The 23,609-nt window shown below is 43.6% G+C and overlaps 2 protein-coding genes across 6 annotated transcripts; one reads left to right on the plus strand and one right to left on the minus strand.

Moving 5' to 3' along the window:
• Positions 1 to 1,171: 1,171 nt before the first annotated feature.
• On the plus strand, positions 1,172 to 14,937 carry xpnpep1 (X-prolyl aminopeptidase (aminopeptidase P) 1, soluble). Of its 5 annotated transcripts, none has more exons than XM_023951380.2 (20): positions 1,172 to 1,312; positions 2,136 to 2,260; positions 3,630 to 3,693; positions 3,892 to 3,996; positions 5,471 to 5,563; positions 6,739 to 6,882; positions 7,014 to 7,109; positions 7,404 to 7,485; positions 8,486 to 8,696; positions 10,166 to 10,255; positions 10,340 to 10,390; positions 10,512 to 10,570; positions 10,953 to 11,030; positions 11,123 to 11,194; positions 11,283 to 11,343; positions 11,446 to 11,515; positions 12,963 to 13,136; positions 13,368 to 13,444; positions 13,519 to 13,617; positions 14,711 to 14,937. In XM_023951380.2, the coding sequence occupies exons 2-20, from the start codon at positions 2,144 to 2,146 to the stop codon at positions 14,828 to 14,830; spliced, it is 1,863 nt and encodes a 620-aa protein (XP_023807148.1). In that variant the 5' UTR covers positions 1,172 to 1,312; positions 2,136 to 2,143; the 3' UTR covers positions 14,831 to 14,937. The 5 variants fall into 5 exon arrangements, with proteins under 5 accessions (XP_023807148.1, XP_023807183.1, XP_023807232.1 ...); XM_023951415.2 differs by having other exon boundaries at positions 1,178 to 1,327; XM_023951464.2 differs by having other exon boundaries at positions 1,195 to 1,240.
• Positions 14,938 to 16,631: 1,694 nt separating this feature from the next.
• Positions 16,632 to 19,154, minus strand: LOC144992420 (uncharacterized). Its single transcript, XM_078948461.1, has 3 exons — positions 18,930 to 19,154; positions 18,759 to 18,855; positions 16,632 to 17,108 (listed from the first exon to the last, which is right to left on the minus strand). Exons 1-3 carry the CDS (start codon positions 19,006 to 19,008, stop codon positions 16,772 to 16,774), a joined length of 513 nt encoding a protein of 170 aa, XP_078804587.1. The 5' UTR covers positions 19,009 to 19,154; the 3' UTR covers positions 16,632 to 16,771.
• Between the last annotated feature and the right edge of the window lie 4,455 nt (positions 19,155 to 23,609).

Here is a 23,609-nt window from a genome sequence, read left to right on the forward strand (position 1 = left end):
CATCCACACATCCATCCATCCACCCAGCCACCCATCCATCCACCCATCCAACCACCCATCCATCCATCCATCATCCATCCATCCATCCATCATCCATCCATCCACACATCCATCCATCCATCCATCAATCCACACATCCATCCATCAATCCACACATCCATCCATCCATCAATCCACACATCCATCCATCATCCATCCACACATCCATCCATCATCCATCCACACATCCATCCATCCATCCATCCACACATCCATCCATCCATCCATCCACCCAGCCACCCATCCATCCACCCATCCAACCACCCATCCATCCATCCATCATCCATCCATCCATCCATCATCCATCCATCCACACATCCATCCATCCATCCATCAATCCACACATCCATCCATCAATCCACACATCCATCCATCCATCAATCCACACATCCATCCATCATCCATCCACACATCCATCCATCCATCAATCCACACATCCATCCATCATCCATCCACACATCCATCCATCCATCCATCAATCCACACATCCATCCATCAATCCACACATCCATCCATCCATCAATCCACACATCCATCCATCATCCATCCATCCATCATCCATCCATCCACACATCCATCCATCCATCCATCCACCCAGCCACCCATCCATCCACCCATCCAACCACCCATCCATCCATCCATCATCCATCCATCCATCATCCATCCATCCACACATCCATCCATCCATCCATCAATCCACACATCCATCCATCAATCCACACATCCATCCATCCATCAATCCACACATCCATCCATCATCCATCCACACATCCATCCATCCATCTATCATCCATCCATCCATCTATCATCCATCCATCCAATTAATTGTTTTTGCTTCCCAAAAGCACCTTAAACAAAATATAGAATCATAGTAAAATGAAAAAGTGAAAGCTCAAATGACAAAACCTAAACAGAGGGATCCTAAACCCGTTTTTGTCCCTTTCGGGCTCGCGGGGGACATCCTGGACAGGTCGCCAGTCTGTCGCGCGGCGGGAAAAGACCATTTCTTCAAATGTTCTCAAGTTTGGAGGAGAGGGTCTGCTGTGCTGTGGCTGCTGGAGTTCTGGTTTGGCAGCGCGCGTGCGCTGCAGCGCGGGAGGTGAGGCTGCAGCGCTTTTCTACGACTGGAAGAGGCTGCCGTCACGTGGTCAGTGACGTCACCAGTGACATGGCAGCCTCCTGGCTAGTAAACTAACACAAGGTCCGAGCTGGTAAACAATAAAAAGTCCACCGACTTTCGGCCCTGAACCGAGCCTCCACGGCCACGCGACGGGTGTGTACCGACCGTGTGAGTGTCGGCGCGCGGCCGCGTCCAGCGCGGACGTGGGCGATGAGCGGGTTCGGGGTTTGGATCCGCCGGGAGACGGAGCGCGGAGGGCTGGTTGTTGTTGTGATGGTGCGGCGTGTCTGTGGCCCGGTACCCGCGGACAAAGTTCGGAGGAAACGCCTCCTCTGGCCCGTCTGGTGCCGAGCGGCGGGACCTTCTCTAGAGCGGGCTCCACGCCCAGCACGGCACGGCACGGCGTGGAAATGCACGACTTCAGGCTCGGCCTGTTGATCACAGTCAGCAGTTACTCGCAGTCCTCCGCTTCCGTTGGTCTGTAGTGTAACGCGCACGCGGGCGCTGTGTGTCCAGCATTTGTGTGTTTTTCTGGTTTCCGGTGGAAGTTGTTCACTAAACAGACACGAGGAGCGACGTTCCCTCCCGTTTCCGGTCTTTACGGCGTGATAAGGGGAGGTCGTCGCAGACTTTAACCCCGCAGGCTGTCCTCTCCAGGTGTAGTAGCTCACCTGTGACAGAAACCGTACAGCAGGTAGACTGCACAGGTGTACTGACCCAGCTCTACTGTAGAACCCAGTCAGGTGACGTCAGCATGGCTTCCCCAAAAACAGGTGAAACGCTCAGTTGGTGGATTCTTTAAGGGAAATCCGGAGCCTGGTTGGTTTTGGCATAAAAGCGTCAGAATCTAACAAGTTAATATTCTGTAAATATCAACGATCCAGTCTGTCAATCAAACAACCCTTTGCTTCATTTTGCATCCCAGTGGAGAAATCCTTCAAGCTCCTCATGGGATTGGATGTTTGTGTGCTTCCAGACGCAGGAATGTCTCCAAAGATCACCGGGGAGCTGCTCCGGCTGCTCCGGAACGCCATGAGGAACTGTAAATATGTGTCGGAGCCCATCCAGGCCTACATCATCCCGTCTGGAGACGCGCATCAGGTGATTATGAGCATGTGTAGACAGGACCCCTCCCCACAGCATCAAAGAAAGCCCTAATCGTATTAGATTTTCATTTTGAATGTTTTATAGATGTATTATTAATTAATCAATTTAATGAATAGGTTATGATCTTTGTTTGATTTTATGGTTGACCTCTTTTTCTATTGTTATTGTTTTTTGGGGCTGCTTGTGAATGCAGACGGCTGGACGCTTTTGAATTTCCTTTAGGATTAATAAAGCTTCTAGTCTATTGCTATTTTTGAAAATAACTAACAAATATTAGCTAAGAAGACCTTAAAATAGTAACAGTAAGTGAGTATATCTTTATTTGTGTAGCACGTTTCACAGAGAGCGACTCACAAAGTGCCTAAAAAACAGAGAATAATATAAAATAGTACAAGAGGCTCAAAGCAGGTAAAACCTAAAGAGAAACTTACTCAGGCATTTAAATAAAACACTAGTTAAGATGAAAGCAGCTCCTCTAAATAGAACCGTTTTAACTCGACCGAGTCAGTCTGGTGCAGAGACGGGGGGGTCGTCGTTCCAAAGTTGACCAGACTGAACGGCGAGGTCTTTGGGACGCATGAAAGACTCTTATCAGTGGACTTCTAGACACGTGCAGGACTGTAGGGAGTTAGGTCAGAAATATAGACGGGTTTGTTTCTGCAAGGCTCTAAAAGCTGGATGTAAAATCTTAAATCTATTCTAAATGTAACAGGAAGCCAGAAGTCACAGATGTTTCGTTATTATTACCCATTAAAAAAAGTTACAGTAGTTTGAGTGAGGAGAGATAAAAGCAGGGATAATGAGCCAAAGGTCACTTCCCTACAAATGTTCACTCATTCATTTCTCCTTTAGGTATTATTTGAATTGAAGACAATCCTGATCAAAAGTTCCAAAAACACATCACTTCCTCCGTTTCCATTGACTATATAATTAAACAAATTACATTTGTGATGATGAAACGCAGCTACTGAGTCTTGGTGACTCCCTTAAACCATTTTATTATCACAAGTGGCTTTAATGAATTGACTATTGTCAGGCCCCTCCTGCATTTGTTCTCTATCTGTGTTGTGGAGACACCGTTTTTTACTTTTTATTTTTTTAACGCTGTGGCGTTTAGCATTTGTCCTCACTCTGGTTCCAAACCCGTCCTCTGAGCCAGTCACCATAAAAGCCCCGGCGGTGCGTTCCAGGAGGATTGTTTCCACTGATCAACTGGTGGTCCATGAAGTTTGTTTGATGTTCTTCCATCTTCTTTCTGTTTGTGTGGCATAAAACAGACTTTAGTGTGAGAATCAGCATCATCAGCCCTCAGGGCTCTGTGAATAGCATGAATGAGTCCGTGTTTCCACATTGTGACTTCCAGAGTGAATACATTGCACCGTGTGACTGCAGGCGTGAGTTCATCAGCGGATTCAACGGCTCTGCCGGTAGGATTTTCTCATCCGATTTTTATTTTAACATAAACAGTGTTTGGTAGTTTTGTGATGGAGTTAAACTTTGTGGCTTAGCAGATACCATCCAGCCTTTTTTTTCTCTCAATATCTTAAAGAATAATTTTAGCTGTTTTCCCGATAAAATCTTTGTTTTTCTGCTGAAAAAAACAAACGTAACTGATGTGTTATCAGGGACCGCCATCGTCACGGAGCAGCACGCTGCCATGTGGACGGATGGGAGATATTTCCTCCAGGCCAGTCAGCAGATGGACAACAACTGGACTCTCATGAAGATGGGTAAAGTTCTTGCTCGTCCTTCCGAGGAGCTGAGTCAGTAAAGGCCGTGTCGCACAGCCAATATGGACATTTTACCATGTGGCACGGAGCAAAATCGGTCATACGTAAAAAAAAAACGTGGAGAAAGTGAGAGAAGTTGTGGTGTTCAGGTGACATTTCCACAGATATATCGTGAGTGAACCGTGTTAAAACAACGAAAGAAGTACGAATAAACCACGCAAAGAACACGTAAACCCGAACGTCACGGAAGCAGAAATCCCATCACGTCAGCACCACGGTCAGCGCCGCGGCCGGCCCTCGTAACGCTTTGTCTTCATGAAACAGTTGGATTCTTCTGGTCCACATCACTTCCAAGAGAGATGGTCGGCGCCAGCTGAGGCAGCCCGACGGGGGGACAGGGGGAGCGGGAGACCCCCACTTGGTATAGGCTGCTGGAGGGGGTGAAAGGTCAACTGATTGATATACCCGTAACTTAATACACCAATCAAGCATGAACCGTCTGATTATTCTGCTGTTTATCTGTAATTCATTAGTGATTCATGCATCAATGATGTCATTTTAATGTGATTTGTGCGCCGCATACGTGATCTAAAAGTCATACATCTGTGGTTCATGCCTGTAAAGTCTGTTAGACAGACATGGAACGGTCGTGGAAAGACACACATGTGTATGCATCTCACAAAAATCACACACAACTGTGTAAGATTTACGTAATAATTGCGGATAAACTACGTAAAATATACATAAACTGAATTCACATAAAGACCCGTCGGCTGAAACCCATCGATGAATGATGAGAAACACGTATGAATGACGTTTATCACGCATGTAACACGAAAGACTGACGTTTCATACGAAGAAAATGCGAAAGATGTGCATAGTGGCTGTTTGACAGGTTGTGTTATCAGGCGTTTAAATTGTGACTTTGGGGTCAATGATAAGGTTTTATAACGTATAGATTGTCTTTTTACTCAGTCATGTTCTTATGTAAAGGTTAAACTTTACATTTTTTATCACACTCAGTTCTTAGAGATGCTAAAACTTTAGGTGGTCCTTTCACTAAACATGTGAAAAACACACACGCAAACAAAAGGAAGAGTCAAAATGTTTGGAACAAACGTGAAATAATCAACAAGGGTTTGTGAGATTCCAACAACATGATCATCAGTGGCGTTTCCTCGTCATATCACACTTCACCCTCGCTGTCACACGCACATGAATCTTTCATCGCCATCAGATCCTTTTTCAGTCTTTATACTGGACTTAGTTTAATATGAAGGTTTGAACTTTGAGAGTTTAAACGAGGGACAGTGTGAAAATCTTCACGTCCATGTGAGAAACATGTATGAAGCGTGTAGTGAGGAGTTTTCCAGCCTTAAAACATCCAGATGATGAGGACTTTGTGGATTTCATTCATCACTGGTTATTGTCAGTAAACAGATTTAGCTCACCTGTCTTTACCTGCTTTGTCCAGGACTGAAGGAGACCCCCTCCCAGGAGGACTGGCTGATCAGCGTTTTGCCAGAAAACTCCAAAGTGGGAGTGGATCCTTGGATCATCGCTGCTGGTAGGGGATAAAGTCCTTCTTGATTCCCGGTAAAATATTTAACTGTTTCGGCGAAAGGACTGAACACAGTGGAGCAAAAGCTGCTTCTGATGTTCACCATAAAACAGAATCATTTTCTCCTTTTGTCTTGTCTGAACCGGATGTTCAGACATATAAACCGAGCTTAAAAGCCTGAATTTAATTTAAAAACAACAGTGGTCTTTATAATCCAGAGTGGTTTATATGTGGATTAAATCTGGTCAATTTTACTGTTGTCAAAGTGATTCTGAGAGATTCACGGTGCTCTGTCACAATGTTTGGCTGGGTGTTATTGTGAATACGCTAACGCAGTTAACGTGGCTAACGTTTAGCGTGTCGGTTTGTGTACTTTTTTACGTGTTACTAAAAAGTTTGGGAGTTTGCGTAATCATGTAACGTTTGTTTTAGCGGTACCGGTCTGGGTTGTGACACCTTCCTAAACACGGTTGGGAATTGCGGCTATTGTGAATACGCGAACACTCAAAATGTGGCTAACGTGTGGCGTGTTACAAAGCAGTTCTGGAGTTCCTGTGAATGTAAGTCATGAAGTCTGATCTCTGACTCTAAAGCCTCGTTTCCACTGAGCGGTCCGGTCCGGTCCGGTTCAGAATGGTCCAGCCCATTCAGGTGAGCGTTTCCACTCAAAGTTGGACCGTCCTGGTCCATGCGGGGTGAAGCTAACAGCAACAACAATGGCGGTCGTCCAGCAGCTCCTTTGGTTTTGGTTCTTTGTATCTACAAAACATTTGAGGTTATCAGAGAGAAGATGGCGGGCGGCGAGGAGGAAAACCGCTGCTTTCTTTTGATGTAATGACTTTCAGCCAATCAACAGGCTTCAACAGTAGCTCCGCCCTAACCGGTCCGTTCCATTTTCTATGGACTTACAACAAACGGGGGCCCAAAAATGGTACGAGCGGTCCGGTTTAATGGGTCCATTTTATTACGCAAACGGTCAAAATACCGGACTTTTTCTGGACTGGACCGGACCGCTCAGTGGAAACGGGGCTTTATAGTTTAAACTAGACTGGGTGCAGCCTGTAATCTGGCGTCACACAGCGGGGAAAATACGCTACGTGAAAAGATGTGGTTAACATGCTTGTTGTTGCTCTGTCTGTTGTCTACAATTCTACCCGTGTTCCTGTCATGTTGTGCCTCAGACCAGTGGAAGAACATGTCCAAGGCGCTGACCAGCGCCGGCCACTCTCTGGTGGCGGTGCAGGACAATCTAATCGATGTGGTCTGGACAGACCGGCCTGAAAGGGCCAGCTCGCAACTACGCATCCTGGGATTAGAGCATGCAGGTTAGCTGCTCCTAACAGTCATATTTATGTCTGAAATGTACTACTGAAGGTCATATATGTATGTGTATTTTTGCTTGCAATGACTGGTATCTGGTAGCCCTGCATGTTTACCAGGAGCTCTCTACCTGCAGGCGTCTCCTGGCAGGATAAGGTGACGGCGCTGCGAGGCAAGATGGCAGAGAGGAAAATCAACTGGTTTGTTGCCACAGCACTGGATGAGATTGCATGTAAGTCATGTCAACTCTTAACGTTTCTGTCATGTTGCTGAGAAAAAGAGACATTTGTGTCTCCAGCTGCATGCCTGTGTTTAACATGTCCGCTGCAGGTACAGCCTTTTACCAAGCGTCCTCTGTTTTGATCTAAAAGCATGAACATGTTTAAAACCCAATGGTGTGATGTCATCCTAGAGCGCCGTTCAGTGGCCAGAATAGCTAAAATGAAACAGTAAACGTGGATTTTTCCAATAATTCAAGTGTCTCTACCACGTCTTCCCTTAAGAAGTGACTTTTCTTTCCTTCCAGGGCTCTTCAACCTCCGTGGTGCCGACATTGAATACAACCCAGTTTTCTTTGCATATGCCATATTTGGGATGAACTCAATAAGGTAAAGACATCCTACAGCAGAACAGTGTCATTGTTTTTAATGCATCGCCGTGTCCCTGAGGGAAATGATAAAGCTGTGTGTGTGTGTGTGTGGGTGTGTGCGTGTGTGGGTGTGTGCGTGCGTGTGTGCGTGTGTGTGTGTGTGTGTGTGTGTGTGTGTGTGTGCGCGTGCATACTCAGGGCTTTTTCCATTGACTTTACATGAGAACTAGAATCAGTGACTCCGCCCCCTGGCATTCCAAACAGGAAGTGGCTTCAAGAACCCAAAACCCATAGACGTCAATAGAGAAATAAAAACTGTTATTCAGTCGTTCTATTGGTCTAAGAACTGTTCTGGATCTGATACGTTTATTTAAACAATCCTCATTTTTTCCCCATATTTTTTCTGTAGTTCAAGTTAGAACCTGACCAATCAGGGGCCTCAATAAAAGTAGGTGGAGCCTGTTGGCCCCAATGTTCAGAACCTTTGACAGATTTTGTGTTGCCCACTTTCAAGTGGTGGGGGGGCGTGGCCTCCCAACAAGCTCACTGCTGCTTGGTGAGAGTGGTTGCCGTAGAAACTTTGACTCAGACCGACTCGGACCGATCACTGATGACGTCTGGCTCTAACATGGTGGCGTCCGGATCTTGAAAAAATGGCGACCGAGTTGACTTTATTTGGTGGTGGCTGGAATAAACCATTGTCTGCTACGGGTGGCAGTACTCCAGTGGTTCAAGGACTGTGACCCCCCCTCCCAGCCTGAATTTACTAGTGAGATGGGTGGGAGTCTGTCTTTCCTTCCCTAAAGGTGTGGATGGTTACAGCTGCCAGAGACGAATGCAGGGACAAAGCGTCCTAAGTGAAACTCACATTTTGGTTGTTTGGTTAGAAAAGCTCTCCACAGCGATTCCTCAGAAACTCTGCTGGTTTTACTGTCAGACCAGCAGTTTGAGTCTAGTTTTATTGCAGAAGTCTTTTTGAAAATTGCCATTACTAAAACGACTCCACCCCCCCTCTTAAGGCTGTTTGTGGACTTGAAGCGTCTTTCTGACCCCGCCCTGAGAGACCACCTGCAGCTGGACTCGCCCAGCAGGCCCGACATGAGCGTCCAGACCTTCCCTTACGAGTCCGTCTACACGGAGCTGCAGGCGATCTGCGCGGCGCTCGGCCCCAAGGACAAAGTGTGGATCTGCGACAAGGCCAGCTGCTGCCTCACTCAGGTCATCCCGAAGGTGAGACGACACGCATGTAGAGTGTCAGCGGACCGTAACCTTCCCATTTATCGGAATCCGCTGTTCTCTCCAAGTCTAGCTCATTTACAGCCTCAGACCTTCTAGTTCAAATGCTTCAAATAATAATCTGACATGGATATCTGTGATAACATTCTTTTAGTTATGTTTGAAGTAATAATCTGTAAAATATTCACCAATTCTTGTCTTTTGACACATTACAGAAGAGCATTAAACTAAAAAAACCTGAATATTTGTTTATGTTCAGCCTTCCTTAAGTTTTTATGTGTGTTTTGAGAACCGTGACGTCCTTTTCATGGATATTTTGTCAAAAAGGTTTAGAGAAGGAGCACACTTCAAAGGCCATTAACCCGCTGATACTACGGTCACTTACAAAATAAATAAATATTCAACCAGTTTTTAGTCCTTTATTCCTGTTATTTTTTCGGTTTAGATCACTTTTTCCACAAAAAGTGGACTATTCGTTACATGTCGCGGCGCGTTCGACTGCAGCGGCAAAGGAAACATATATCTATGCTGATGATCACGATGTGTTAAATAAAGCATCAGATCAGAGAGAATGTTCTCCTCTAACCGCCTGTTTTTGTCCAGATGATGAAGCTAAAGTTTGTTTTAAAGAAGCCAGAGCAGTGATACGAAACATTTAAGCTAGGTGGCCGGAACTACTTTTATAGGGGTGGGGTTATCACTTTTTAAGCCACACCCAGCAGCCAATCAGAATCGAGTATTCACCCGGACCATGGTATGAAAAAGAAATAAAGATTAAATCAAATATTTGTACTTAATTCTTCGTATTTTTGACATGAAATCGTTTTACACAACTTGGTGTGACGCGTTGTCATAGTAACGGCTACATAACCTGCCTCTCCCTAAAGGCGTCACTACGTACATTTAGCACATACTGCACGGATGAAAACTGGTCATACGTGAATGAAAATGGAAGATGTGAGAAAAGTCTTTAGGTGAAATTTTCGCAGATGTGTCAGGACTGAAGCACGTTAAAAACCACAGAAGTACAAAGAAACTACACAAAGAACACACAAACCAACCTAGAACATGAACCGATTACTGTGCTGTTGTTTTATTGATCTGTGCATCACTTGCATGATTTGAACGTGATCTGTACGCCGTATACGTGATCTAAAAGTTATACACCTGTGCTTCATGCATGAAAAGTCTGCTAGACAAACGTGGAACGGTCGAGGAAAGACACACATATGCGTGTGTATCTCACAAGAATCACACACAACTGTGTCAGACTTACATAGTCTTGGTTCAGTCCTGCAAGGATTCATCCAGAAAAGCTGAAGTTCTAAAGGCTGGAAGGATCCAGCTGCTGATGTCTATAGTACTTTACCGTACTTGAAGTGAGTGTGTAGAGCGTGGAAGCTCAGTACCTTCCCGTGTGATCATCATACATACATGTATGTAATGATCGTCTTATCTCTCAGCCCCACAGAACTCCAATTCCCTACACGCCGCTGTGCCTCGCCAAGGCGGTGAAGAACCCGACGGAGGTTCAAGGCATGAAGCGGGCGCATGTACGTTATCACAGCCGTGTCTGACGGAGTTTCTTTATGCTGGGGGGGGCTGTTCCTGCTGATAAATGAGTGTCTCTTCCACAGATCAAGGATGCAGTTGCTCTCTGTGAACTCTTTGCTTGGCTGGAAAAGGAGGTATGCTTTTTTTATGGAGGTTTTTCTTATTTTGGTTTCCTCCTGCGTTCCCGTGTCGTCTTTTCTCTTGTCTGGGTCTCTTTGTGCTGCTGTGACCCTGTTTTGGTTTTTGTTGATCCAGATCCCAAAAGGCACAGTGACCGAAATCTCTGCTGCTGATAAGGCTGAAGAACTACGCAGGTGAGATTTTCTGTTTGGTTATCTTTCAGAAATGCGTTTTCCTCGTTTCCTTGTCGTGTTGAGCTAGTGAAACTGTTCAGGGCTGCTCATTCCAGGACCAGGAATGAGCAGCCCTGAACAGTCATGATGGCATGTCATGCTTTTCTGCTTCGACTCAGCAGCGCCCTCTGCTGGAGTGTTCTGTTTAGAAATTCAGTGTTTTAGTCGACAGTTTCAGAAAAACACTTTTGACACATTTGTGATTTATTTTTGAAGTAATTACTTTGGTTTTCAGAACTCTTTTCCTGCTCATCTGTAGCCACGTCATTTCCCTGTTTTTGGCACATTTTCTTGTAAACATGACGTGATTGAGTGTTGTGTTTGTGTCCAACCTCGTTTGTAGTCAACAGAAAGATTTCGTTGGCCTCAGTTTCCCCACCATCTCCGGCGTGGGCCCAAATGCAGCCATCATACATTACGGGTCAGATCAAGTTGACTTCCATGCGTTTTCTCGGTGTGAGAAGTCCTGTTGAACGGTACATTTGACCTTTTGAAACATTTTCTTCCGCACAGACCTCTGCCCGAAACCAACAGGACTCTCACCGTGAACGAGGTTTACCTGATCGACTCTGGAGCTCAGTACATGTAAGGTCTCCCTCTCTTTCTGCTGACGCCGGCTCATTCTGATCACCTCCTGGTTACTCATTAACACTCATTATGAACACCTCTGCAGAGATGGAACAACAGATGTGACGCGGACCGTGCACTTTGGGACTCCTTCTGCTTATGAAAAGGTCTCATTGTTTATATAATCGGTTTTAACAAACTTGACGAGCATCCAAACTGAATTTATCCCGAACCTGAGGACTTCCTGCGTTGTCTTGCCTCCCCAACAGGAATGTTTCACGTATGTTCTGAAGGGACACATAGCAGTCAGTGCCGCCATCTTCCCCAATGGAACTAAAGGTGAGCATCTCCCCCTCCTGTCAATCAAACGACACAAAGGAACCGCCTTTGGAAAAGGAAAATTCATGTAAAGCCTCAGAAAGCTTTCAGAGTTTTAAAGCTGTAACTGTTAGGTCGACGGTACAAACTATAGCTTTATTGAGTTTGAATGGGGCGAAAACAGTTATTGTTTTCAAAACTGACACGGTAAAAAAAAACTTTTATTAAAGCTTAAAACAGGAAAAACTGTGGGGGTCAGCGGGTCAAAACGGTGTTTTCAAGCGATATGGGGGGTGTCCGGTTCCGGTCAAGGACGTCCGGTTCTGGCGGATGATGTCTGCTGCTGGGTCCTCATGAGACGTATTTGGACCTTGGTCTGGGTCAGCGTGTCTAAAGCTACACAAACACGGGTCGTCATGTTTTTACTGAACATGTCTAGATCGACATTACAAAGGTTTGATAGCTGGTTGTCCGTCCTTCAGCAGCAAACCTCAGACCTGCCTAGAGGGACTGTGGAGCACTCCTCTCTATTCTGGGGTGTGTGGTCGTCTCCTGAGGCCACGCCTTTGTAGAGTAGTTGGGTTGAGGGTGCGACTCTGACTGAGCTGCGTTAGGGCAGTTCCTCACTTTGGGGCTTTTCGTGGATTGGGGGGGGGGGGGGGGGGTTCTGAGTTTTCCTCTAAAAAAATCTGAGCCCCCTATTTATTAATTGAGGTATTTATTTACATATTTAATTATTTATTTTCTTGTAAGGACTATTATTATCTTTGTTTCTAATATGCAATTCTTTTTATTGTTATTTTACCAATGATTCTTAGGTTATGTTTTAATCACTGACATTTTTATTTTTTTATTTTTTAATTACTAACATTCTTATATCTTATTTTATTTTTTATCTTTTTCTATTTTTATTGTTGTTATTCTATGATCATTTTTATTTTTTATTCTGATGTTTCTTACTCCAGTGTTTCCTCTGGGGGATCCATCGTTCTTGGGCACCACCAGCTTGACCTGTAGGGCGTTCCGTTGCTGCAGTGCCCGTTCTGGTTGGGCGGGCTGGGGTCCCACTCTGTGGTCTAATAGCCATGGATGGGGCCCTGGGCTGCCCTGTGTTGGGCGGGCGCTGCGGTAATGGCCCCTGTGGTCCGGCTGGGCCTTGGAATGAATGGATCCCCATGATATCGTTTCCTCGCAGCAGTACCAAGCCAGACCTTCTTCAACTGCAGTTCTTTTTCTGTTCACGGTTCTACTGGGGTAACTGGGTGGGTGGGGGTGGGGGCGGGGGGTGGTGAGGGAGGGGTACCTTCTTTGTGTGATTGTCCTTTGTTTTCTGTTTTTAATAACTTTCACTTTTTATGACTGTTTTATCTGTTTTTGTGTTAAGCGCTTTGTGTTTTTAACCAAAATGAAAGGCGCTATATAAATAAATAAAGTTTGAGTTTGAGTTTGAGTTTCGTTCCTCCTCCAGGACACCTCTTGGACTCGTTCGCCCGTGCTGCTCTCTGGGAGTCTGGACTGGACTACCTTCATGGAACGGGTCATGGCGTGGGCTGCTTTCTCAACGTGCATGAGGGTCCCTGTGGCATCAGCTACAAAACCTTCGCCGATGAACCTCTGGAGGCCGGCATGATCGTCAGCGACGGTACGGCGCGATCACTGAACTGTGGACCTTCACTCATCCAGGTCACGATGACCAGAGAGAAACTGTTTCACTGCTCGGGTGTTTCAGGTGGTTTTGTAAAAACCAATGACATTTTTTTGAACAGAGGCTCACGCTTTGCCCGCAGAAGCAAAGCTCATGTACTCGTACTGCATGTACTGCAAAGTCCTGCACAGAGGTTCGCTGGAGCTCATGTTTGTGTGTTTGTGGCAGAACCCGGATACTATGAAGAGGGAGCGTTTGGGATTCGTGTTGAAAATGTGGTCCTGGTTGTACCGGCGAAGCCCAAAGTAGGTCTACGGGACACGAGGTGAGAGCTGGAAGGTTCCTGATCCGTTCCTCATGACAAACTCTGTCTCTGCAGTACAACTACAGAAACAGGGGAAGCCTGACGTTTGAGCCTCTGACTTTGGTCCCAATCCAAGTCAAGATGATGAACACAGAGCTGCTCACTCAGAGGGAGGTAAGACCATCCAGCACCTCTGTCAAAGAAAACGCATCTCTGGTGTTTCTAACAGGTTTTTGTGGCATTTTTCTGATGATGGAGGACACATTTGAAGAAAATTAAGCTGAAAACTGCATTTCTGAGGATTTCTTTATTCAAATTGTTGTAAATCAGGAGCAGATGAAAAAAGGCCATTTGAAAGAGATCGCATTTGTGACGTTGAAAATACAATGGGCGGGGCCACAAGACATCCACTGTCAGACAAACAGATCCATCAGCATCTTTGTTACCATATTTTTTTTTTACTTGTCCTGTCTGTCAGCTGAGCAGACAGATCAGAGCTGAAGGCCTCTTGTGTTGGATATTAGTTTACTTTTACAAATGGGATTATGAATCTTCTGACACACTAGGTGTATATTTGAACAAACCCCTTTTGTAATTTAGGCTAAACTTTATTCATCTCACTTATATTTGTAGCAGTTTTGTGTTGGGCCGGACGGACAAGAAAAGAAGGGAAGAATGGGGGGGGGGGGGCAGGAAGGTGATTAAAAAAGGGGGGGGTAGAACCGTGAAGCAGCATAGAGCAACAAGTTGCTGGATGTTTAGAATCCGTAGTCAGGTTGATATAACGTCTCTGTTTTCCTGGTCTGAGCTGGAATCTGGATCAGAACTGGACGGATGGATGGACCTGCTGCTGCTGCCGTTTCTGTTGCACCGCTAACGTTAACTTGGGGCTGTGAGGGGCTGTAAGCTAGCAGGAAAGCATAGAAACAGATGGATGACAGAAAGGGGAGCAGGGTTGCTCCACGCCAACAGTACCGCCCACAACTCTGAGGTGAATTCCTAATGACTATGCCCTAGAAAACGACGCAGGTTTTTGGATTTTGGCTAAAAAACTGCATCATCAGGAAATAAAAGGACCTCTGGAACGCTGTGGGATCAGATCAAGGGGTGATCGGGTGGGATTTTTGCATCATCACATCGGTAAAGTCCAACATGTCGTCTCTGATGACAGAATTCCAGCTCTTTAACTCTTCGGGTTCTGCTCTCTGTGGTGGGAGTTGCCATAAAAAGCCCCCTCACGGTTGGCGGCTTGTCTTCTGTCCTGCAGCGGGATTGGGTGAACGAGTACCACAGACGGTGCAGGGACGTGGTGGGGGCGGAGCTGGAGCGGCAGGGCCGGCAGCAGGCCCTGGAGTGGCTGATCAGAGAGACGCAGCCGATCGTCTGAGTCTCCTGCACAGCCGGACGAGCAGCGATAATCATTTCTGTCTCACATTCAGCTTCTTTTTGTAAAGCGCATTGATCAGCGGTTTTATTAAAGGTTGTTCAGTCAAACCCTCCTCTGGTGAAAGTCTGTTCCTTAGATTAATGTCCTGTACTTCATTTATAAAAGCTATTTTCAAAGTTAGGCAGGGATAAAGCCCAAAAAAATAAGACAGATGATAAATTAAAAAAAGATTAAAGATATTTTTCAATAAAATATTCAGTTTTATTCTGCATTGACTGGTTTTATTCCAACATGATAGATTTATCCACAAAAGAACAGCTGGAAGTTGATTTATTGAGACAACCTGAATTTCTGTCACTGAAAAAGCTCAGAATGTCTTAAACTATTTGTCAGGAAAAGGAAATCCTACCCGCTGTCCAGGCTTAACTGACTTTTCAAATCAAATGCAATATAATCTGCGATGATTAAAGTATGAAAGCAGCACAAACCATACATTTAGGATCCATGACAATTACATGTAAAGAATAAAATTGTAAACTTTAGAATTACAATTTAATGCTAAACTAAAAGGAAAAGCTTAACATCACGTCAAACATACTGTGAGGAAACTGGAGATTCTAAACAGGATTGTAAAATAGGTAATTAGGTTCGTTCCCCTTCAGCTTCCTGCACACAGAAATAATGAATAAGGACTCAGAGACAGTTACTTAGCTTTTGTGGAGGTTTTACTTCGTACAAACACGAAGGGGACAGACAGATGAACATGGTGCATTCAAAGTCCGAACCAACGAGCTCAGGGATGGGGTTGGTATAAAAACCCTGCATTTGCATATTCAGAAGATCGTCCGATGTGAAAATCACGCCCACAGGTTGCTGCTGGAGAGAAGCCCCAAGGCTAAAGTGAAGATAACTCTGAGGCCTGCTCGGCAGAACACACATGCACAGAAAAAGGGAGGATGAGAATAAACTGTGAAAACAATAGCTTGGCTGTCCTTTCTTCAAATGTAATATAATTTTGAGATGACAATACATGCTCAGTGAATTAAGTTTAAACCATTAGTGTAATAAAAGTTAAAGGCAGTTTCTAACTATTCTTCACACATACAAACAGCCATGAAGTTATAACAAAGAAATGAATAATCCAAAAATCCAAAAACCTACAGTTAACCTACAAACTGTTGAAACTGACTGGATGATGACTATATTAGAAAAACAAAAGTGATAATGTCTTTTAAAGAAATGAAAAAACTTTACTGATTCTTAAGAAATAATATATATTAATATCTGCCAAATTGATAAAGGTGTAGTGCTGAGGCTATTAGTTCTGAAAGTATGAACTACTTTTTACCACAAAATAGCTTATCTTTCAAAAAAAACAAAACCAGGACATGAAATATTTATTTTCTTTCTTTATTCTCAGATCAAAAGTATTGATTTACTTTGAAAATATAGATGTTTGTTACATTAAAATGTAACATGGGACTTGTTCTAAAAACGTTCTAATGAAACAGAGAAATGAACATCCATCCTCAGTTAATGCCCCACTCTGTGGGGCATTAACTGAGGATGGATGGATGGATGGATGATGGATGGATAGATGGATGATGGATGGATGGATGCACTTAGACACAATTATCCACTAGACACAATTATCCAAAGTAGATTTTATATGAAATCTCTACTTTATTGCAGTGACATATTTCCTAACTAAAGGAAGCAAACAGAACTGGTTTCCTCTAAAGGAACTTTGTTTCGTAACAGAAAAACAAACAGAAGTAAAAAATTACAAAATGTACTTTAAGGTCTTATAATTATTTTTCACGAATCTAGTTTCTGTTGTGATTAGATGTAGTAATTGGCAACCCTTATGGCATTTTTTGGACTTTATGGGAGCTTGACAGGCTTGAGGAACTGAATCCAACGTTTCCACAGTCTGTGCCTCTACAGCTGCAGGTAGAACATTGGAGGGTCTAGGACCAGACCACTGCTGGGGTGCCGGGCGTACTCCTGCATGGACTGGGATGGTGACGCTGGAGTCTGCTCGTGCGATCTGAGGCGTCTCTTGTTGTGCGTCTCTTCCTCTTCCTCCTTGAGCCCCACAGGCAGTGGGTTGGCATAAATGTAGTAGATCCTGGAGTTGTCCTTTGCAGCTTCAGGTCTTCTAAAGAGGGCCAGGGGGTTGATGAAGCTGGTGGAGCGCTTCACCGCTTTGACAGTCACGGCTTCCTCCGGCTCACCACAAACAGCGCTCTCGTATATGTGAGCTCTCTTTGACTGCCTGCAGAGGAGGACATGCTGTTAACTCTTTTCTCCTCTTCTCTGCCTTTCATCTGCTCTCTTTCGTGGTCACCAAAGCTAAACCTGTTCCTGGTATCTCACATCTCAGCATGCTTTCACCAACATCTTTCCCCCTCAACGTGTCCAAACGTCTCCATCTGCTTCCCTGCATGGATCTCCAGAACATCTACCATGATCTGGTCCTCTGGTGGATTCAGTCCCAAAGAGAACCTCAGCATCTTCATCTCTGCCGCCTCTTACCTACATAATCTTTCATCCTTTCAGACATTTTTTAGTCACAGATCACAACTGAAACCTTCTTTCTTCTGTTCCATCCCATGCCTTCCCACATCTCCACTGATCTGACTCGTTGACCCCAGGTCAGTCTGTCATCAAACCTCCTGCTCCACAGAGATTCCTATCTAACCTCATCTGTCCATCGCCACGGAAACCAGAAGGAGGAAAATTTCAAAGCAGTAAAATTTCATGAACATTAAATCTGGATTGACGTGAAATGTTACAAACTCTTAGTATATGTAGTATCTTAAGAACATGTCCCAACAAGGCTGAGACATCAGCAAGGAGGAGGCAGGGTCATGGTTTGGGCCAGGACCATGGGGAGAGCTGGTCCCCCGAAGGTGAGAAAATGACCTTTTTGTACCACCGTGGTCCAAAAAGAGGAAGCGTGCTTTCCATGACCAATCATCTTCATGCATGACGATGCACCGTCTCCTGCTGCAGGAATCCTCTGGGGATAAACTGATGCTGTGGCCCCCAGCATCCTCTGACCTCCACCCTATTGAGAACCTCTGGAGCAAGGTGGGGGGCACATAGACCTCCCTCTGGGAGGCTATTCTGACACCCTGAAAGAAATGCCAGCAGAAACTCAGGAGTTCAATGGATGCCAGAATTATTGCTCCAAATAAGGAAGTCCTCTGTTCAAATGGAACCTGAACTCTGAAGATGTTTTTGATCAGAAAAGCTTTGGATTTCAGTAAATCTGACTTCCTAATGCAGCAAATCCAACAAAAGACCATTTTCACTTCTTTACAATCTGAAATAATGTGGAACAGAGACTTTGAAGGTTTCTAGTTTAGAAGAAACTGTTGTCTTTAGGAGGTTTGTTCTACAACATTTAATATAAACTCTAATGGTTAGTGACGTGGAAATGATGCTGACTGAGGATTTAGAACAATCCTAGTGAAAACAGCATCATGTGGAAGGAGCTGTAAAAATGAGCCAGATGTCACAGACGGGTCCAGCAAACCTGACCCTAACCTCTATGACAGAATTTAGCCAATCACAATGAAGACATCGTACACACAGTTTTTAGAAAGTGCTGGGGGTCAAATGCAGCCCACATTCAAACCTGTGGGCCAGTAGGTTTGAATGTGGGCTGCATTTGACCCACGGGCCGGACTTTGGACATGTCTGACCTAGTGGAAGACCATAGAAGAAGTTCATGGCTGTAGTGAACGAGGACAGGGGGGTGGTGCAAGCAGAGAGAAAGGTTAGATGGAGATGGGGGGTTTACTGTGGTGACCCCCTAAAAGGAGCAGCCTAAAGGCAAAGAAGTTTCTAGAAGCCAAACACGGAGAGAGGTTCTTCCAAAGATGACTTTAAGCGGTGTTGAGTGACTCCTCCCCCTCACCTGCTTCGGCTGTAGCAGACGCTGAGGCAGTACAGGCCAGTGACCGTGAGGATGCACGAGGCCAGGGTGATGAAGATGATGTTCAATGCTCGGAATTCTTGACAGCAGAAAACAAACAACACTGAACAGCGGTGAAAACAGTGACTGTCGTGGCTAAAGTGAGCTGATTACCAAATGCAGACGCGTTCATGTCTCCGTCTGGCGTTTCTGTGGCGCCGGTCCTGTTCAGATGGAGGTTTTCTGCAGACATCGGGGTTCTGGACTCCACTGCTGCTGTTAGCTTCCAAAAAGTCTCCTCTCACTGGGTTTGAGGGGCACCTTGGTCATGTGACTCAAACAGCTTGACTGTTGCTGGGGAGACACTCATTTTTTTTGTCAGCCCCCGTTTCTGCTTGTCTGCTGCTCCTCTTGTTTACTGCTCATTATGCTGCGCAGATTTCTGGGGGTGCACGGAGGGGAAAGAGATCTTTGGTCTTTTATACTGGGGGGTTGAATGGTGACCCAAAAGCAGCAAGTCTGCAGGCTTCTAACTCTCCAACACTGAACCTCCATTTCTTTCAATGGGAAGTGCAGCTAAAGTGTTTGGCCCCTGAGCTGAGCTGCTCTCCTCCAGGTTTCATTCCTAGATCCATTTATTTAAAGAGTTCTCATGACTTGGGTCTGATTCTCATGTGCTTGTTGTTCTTTAGTCCGGGCTGTGACATTCAAAGGTTTGATCATTTCAGCATTTTCAATATGATAGTGTGCAAAAGCTCAGACAAATGTGAAGGTTGTGAAAGTCAAAACATCAGCGATTCAGAGATCGTTTGGTTTCCATCAAGTGACGCCTGCCTCCTTCTCACACCTGTCCTAAAATCCATGACCGATGAACACGTTGGTACACAGCGGATCAGGGACTCCAATGCAAAGATCTATGGGTCATTGGTTTCAAGCAAACATTAGAGCTGCACTAAGACAACAAAGAGCGCATTCTGCTGTTGTCTTACACATCACTTCAGCTGCACCATGGGATGTTTTATGCAGTTAGTGGAGCGTCTAATCACATTACGTGTCGTTTCTCTGTTCAAGAAGATGAGTTGGCTCTAAAGTGAACTCTGAAAACCCAAACATCATGGCTCTAGAAGTCTGTCGGTAACAGTGCAACTTGTCTTTGTGCATGCAGAGTCATGGCTGAATGATTGGTTGGGATCATGGACTGTATCAGAGGACTGGACTGAGTGAGTGAGTGAGTGTGATGTCATCCATAGAAAATGGTGTTCTTCCAGCGCCAACCAAATGAAATCAATTCAGTCGCCATTTTTAATGTTGGAGCCAGAAACTGTCAGTAAGCAGTGATTGGTCCAAGTCAATCTGAGTCAATGTCTCTATGGCGACCACTAATAAACCAATAAGGAGCGAGCTTGTTGGAAGGCCAAACTCTTGGAAGCAGGCTACACAAATTCTAACTAAATTGAATTTCTCCTTGAATACTATAAAATGGATAGAATCATATTTATCAAATAGATAGCCCATCCAAATATTCCCTCTTTTACTTAATTTTATTTTATTTTACATATAACATATGTTATGTCGTAATAGTGCATACAGGTGTAGATTCTTCTTGTTGTTAAATGTTATTACTTTGGCATTTTGGCACATTTTAAATACCCATTCATTCTTTTTGCACATTGCTGTTGTTCTTCTTTTTTTCTCTTCTTTTTTCTCTATTTTGCACTGAACTGCTGCAATAATTGAATTTCCTCAACGTGGGATCAATAAAGAATCTCTTATTAGATCTCAGTGAGTCATGATAAATCATTACCGTTCCCCTCCTCTCCCCATCTCTACAGGTGTTCCCCAAGGTTCCATTCTAGGGCCTTTACTTTTCTCTCTCTACATAAATGACCGTTCTTCTGTTTGTTCCAACGTCTTCGTTCACATGTATGCTGATGACACTGTCATTTATGCACATGGCAATTATACGTCAGAGGCGGCAGAGACCTCACTAAAACAATGGGACATGTTGCAGCATGGTTGGAACGGTTGAGTTTAAGTCTCAATGTAAACAAAACAGTTGCAATGCTCTTTTATAAAACAAACCATAAAAATATTCGGGCTGACGTTTTTGTGCCAGGAAAGAAAAGAGAAGTCGTTGAAAAATTTGAATATCTTGGCATTTTCAGTAATAAAAGATTCTATTTTCAAATCCCAAATCCAAACGTTATGTAACCGTGCTAAGCTTAACGTGTTCAATTTGAGATTTATTAGGGCAAAGTTGTCACTGCAAGCTGCTACACTGTTCATGCATGCAATGGTCTCTTCACACACGACATACTGTCTGGTCGCAGGCAAATAAATCAGCATTAAAATCTCTGAAGTCAATTAAAATAAAGGATAAGACATCATCACTGTGACATTTGACAAAAACACAAACTGTTAAACTTGGAGAACATCATTGAGTACACAAAACTGTCTCTATTGTATAAAATCTTGAATGGTTATAAGATCTTTCTCCCAAAAAGTGGCAGGAGGGTTGGTTCAACAAGACTTTATAGTTCCTGTCTGGAGAATGCCTTCTCCGTGACATCAGCAAAATGGCAGAAATCTGTAACTCACGTTAGTAAAAGGCACCTAAAAAACTGGTTCATGTCACAACAAACTTGAATGACATGAACTGCTGCCCCTCCTTGTCCGATCTACAGATCTATGCTAGCTTTGAGTCTTTTATATTCCTTTTTCTGTTTCTCATTGTGTGCATCTTATTTTTAGTTGATAGTTTAACAAATGTTTTTTTACTTTATAGAAATATATAATTTCCTTAATGTATTTAGATGATGTTTTGGGGTTGAGAAGTTTTAACACCTGTCTGGGGACTGTGGATGAAAAATACCCTTTGGGCTAATTCTGGCGTAATGCTTTGCATCTGCACCTTCCCAGTGAAATAAACAAATAAAATAAATAAATAAAATCCGTCAAACGTTTTGAATGTTGGACGTGGAGGCCAGCAGGCTCCACCTACTTTTATTGAGGCATCTGATTGGTTAGTTTATAACTTAACTAACTTGAACTGCAGAGAAAAATCATTAAAAAAATGGAGATTATAAAGAAGATGTTTAAAAAAAAAGGTATCAAATCCAGAACAGTTCTTCTGACCAATAGAATGACAGAATAACAGCTGTTTATTTCTCTATAGAAATCCGTGGGATGGGACTTGTTGGAGCCACTTCCTGTTTGGAATGTCAGGGTGGAGGGGCCACTCAGTCCAGGTCTCAGATACAGTCAGATGTTGGGATTCATCGCTTTGTCTTGAATGTTTAGAAGACACATTTTCAGGTTTCTGATTGTCACCACCTTGACCAGAGATGAAGTGGGTGAACGCAGCCTCATCCTCTATGGCTGGTTGGGCTGAAAAATCGACGTAAAAGATCACATCCAGAATGGAACACAATTCTGGAAAAAATGTTAATAGCGACTGCGTCACAGCAATTGTTGGACCACTGTTTTTCTGTTGGGCCGTGTGAAGGTTTGACAATCTTTGTAACAACCCACTTAGTGGTTTCAGTAACACTTTATATAAAGATTCCTTAACAAGCTTTGTTAACGCATTAACAAGCATTATATTATCATATTATTATATTTTATTAGAATTTTTAGGGTGTAAGACATTTATTAGTTTATTATTAAATTATATTATTATATTTATTTCACAGAAATGTTTTATGTTTAGTCGGTTTTAATGTTATAACATTCTTTATACAAGCTTTATGCTTTGTGGTTGTTTGTGGTAAAAACATTACTCACTGCAAAACAATTAATAAACTGTTAACAAAGTTAATTAATACATTTGTAAAGCTTATAAGCAGTTTAGTAATATGGATTTTGAAGACAATGGTCTGACTTTAGATGTTAATGAATTTTATTAACAGTTTCAGGTATTTGCAAGACATCTATAATACTAATAAATATCTTAATAGCATCTTACGCATTAATAAAGCCTATTAATTTGTTAAGTTAGTTAATAAAACTTATCAAGCTTATGAACACGTAGGCTTGTGTGAGACATCTATACTGCTAATAAATATCTTACTAGAACCCCAAACAATAATAATACTTCTGAATTTGTTAACAAAGGTTGTTAATAAATCTTATTAAGCTTATTAACACTGACACATTGGTTAGCCCTTGATCCATCCTAGGCACTTTACCATTGGGAGTTGGGTCATCTAGACCCACTAGACAGTGCTCTGAACCTTTTTTCTTCAATGATTTGTGATCTTCACTGGTGTCCATGGATTACATGAAATCTTTCCACCTTTATCCACCTTTGTCATGGTAGGAAGAACACCTCAATGTAAGGGGGGGGGGGTCATCTAAGACAGCACAAGGGTTAGGCATCTATAATGCCAATAAATGTGTCATTAGCATCTCAAAAACATCCTAATAATAATGCTTGTAAATGTGTTTAAGTAGATTAATTAACCTTAATAGACTTATTGTACTAATAAATGTCTCACTAACGCCCTAAACATTCTATCCTAATGCTTGTTAATGCGTTAACAAAGCTTGTTAAGGAATCTTAATATAGAGTGTTACCGTGGTTTCTTGATGAAAAGTGCTGAACCTGGTTACTGTTCTTCATGCACAGGTGCTGAACGCCAACAGGGAAGAAAAACAAATGTCCTCTGCAGCTTGCCATAGATCTAGACTAACCATAATACAGAGAGAACTGGGGCTGCACAGTTTTCCCTGCTGGTCCTCCTTTGCCTTTGGATTGATCCACATAAAGGTGGATCAATCCCAACTATTGTTCATTCTAATACCAACATTCACAGAGAACTTCTTCTGGAATACTAGCTAACAGCATGCAAGTGG

This window comes from Oryzias latipes, chromosome 1 (assembly GCF_053564925.1).
Source record: "Oryzias latipes strain Hd-rR chromosome 1, Olatipes_Hd-rR_3.1".
NCBI classification, from domain to species: Eukaryota; Metazoa; Chordata; class Actinopteri; order Beloniformes; family Adrianichthyidae; genus Oryzias; species Oryzias latipes.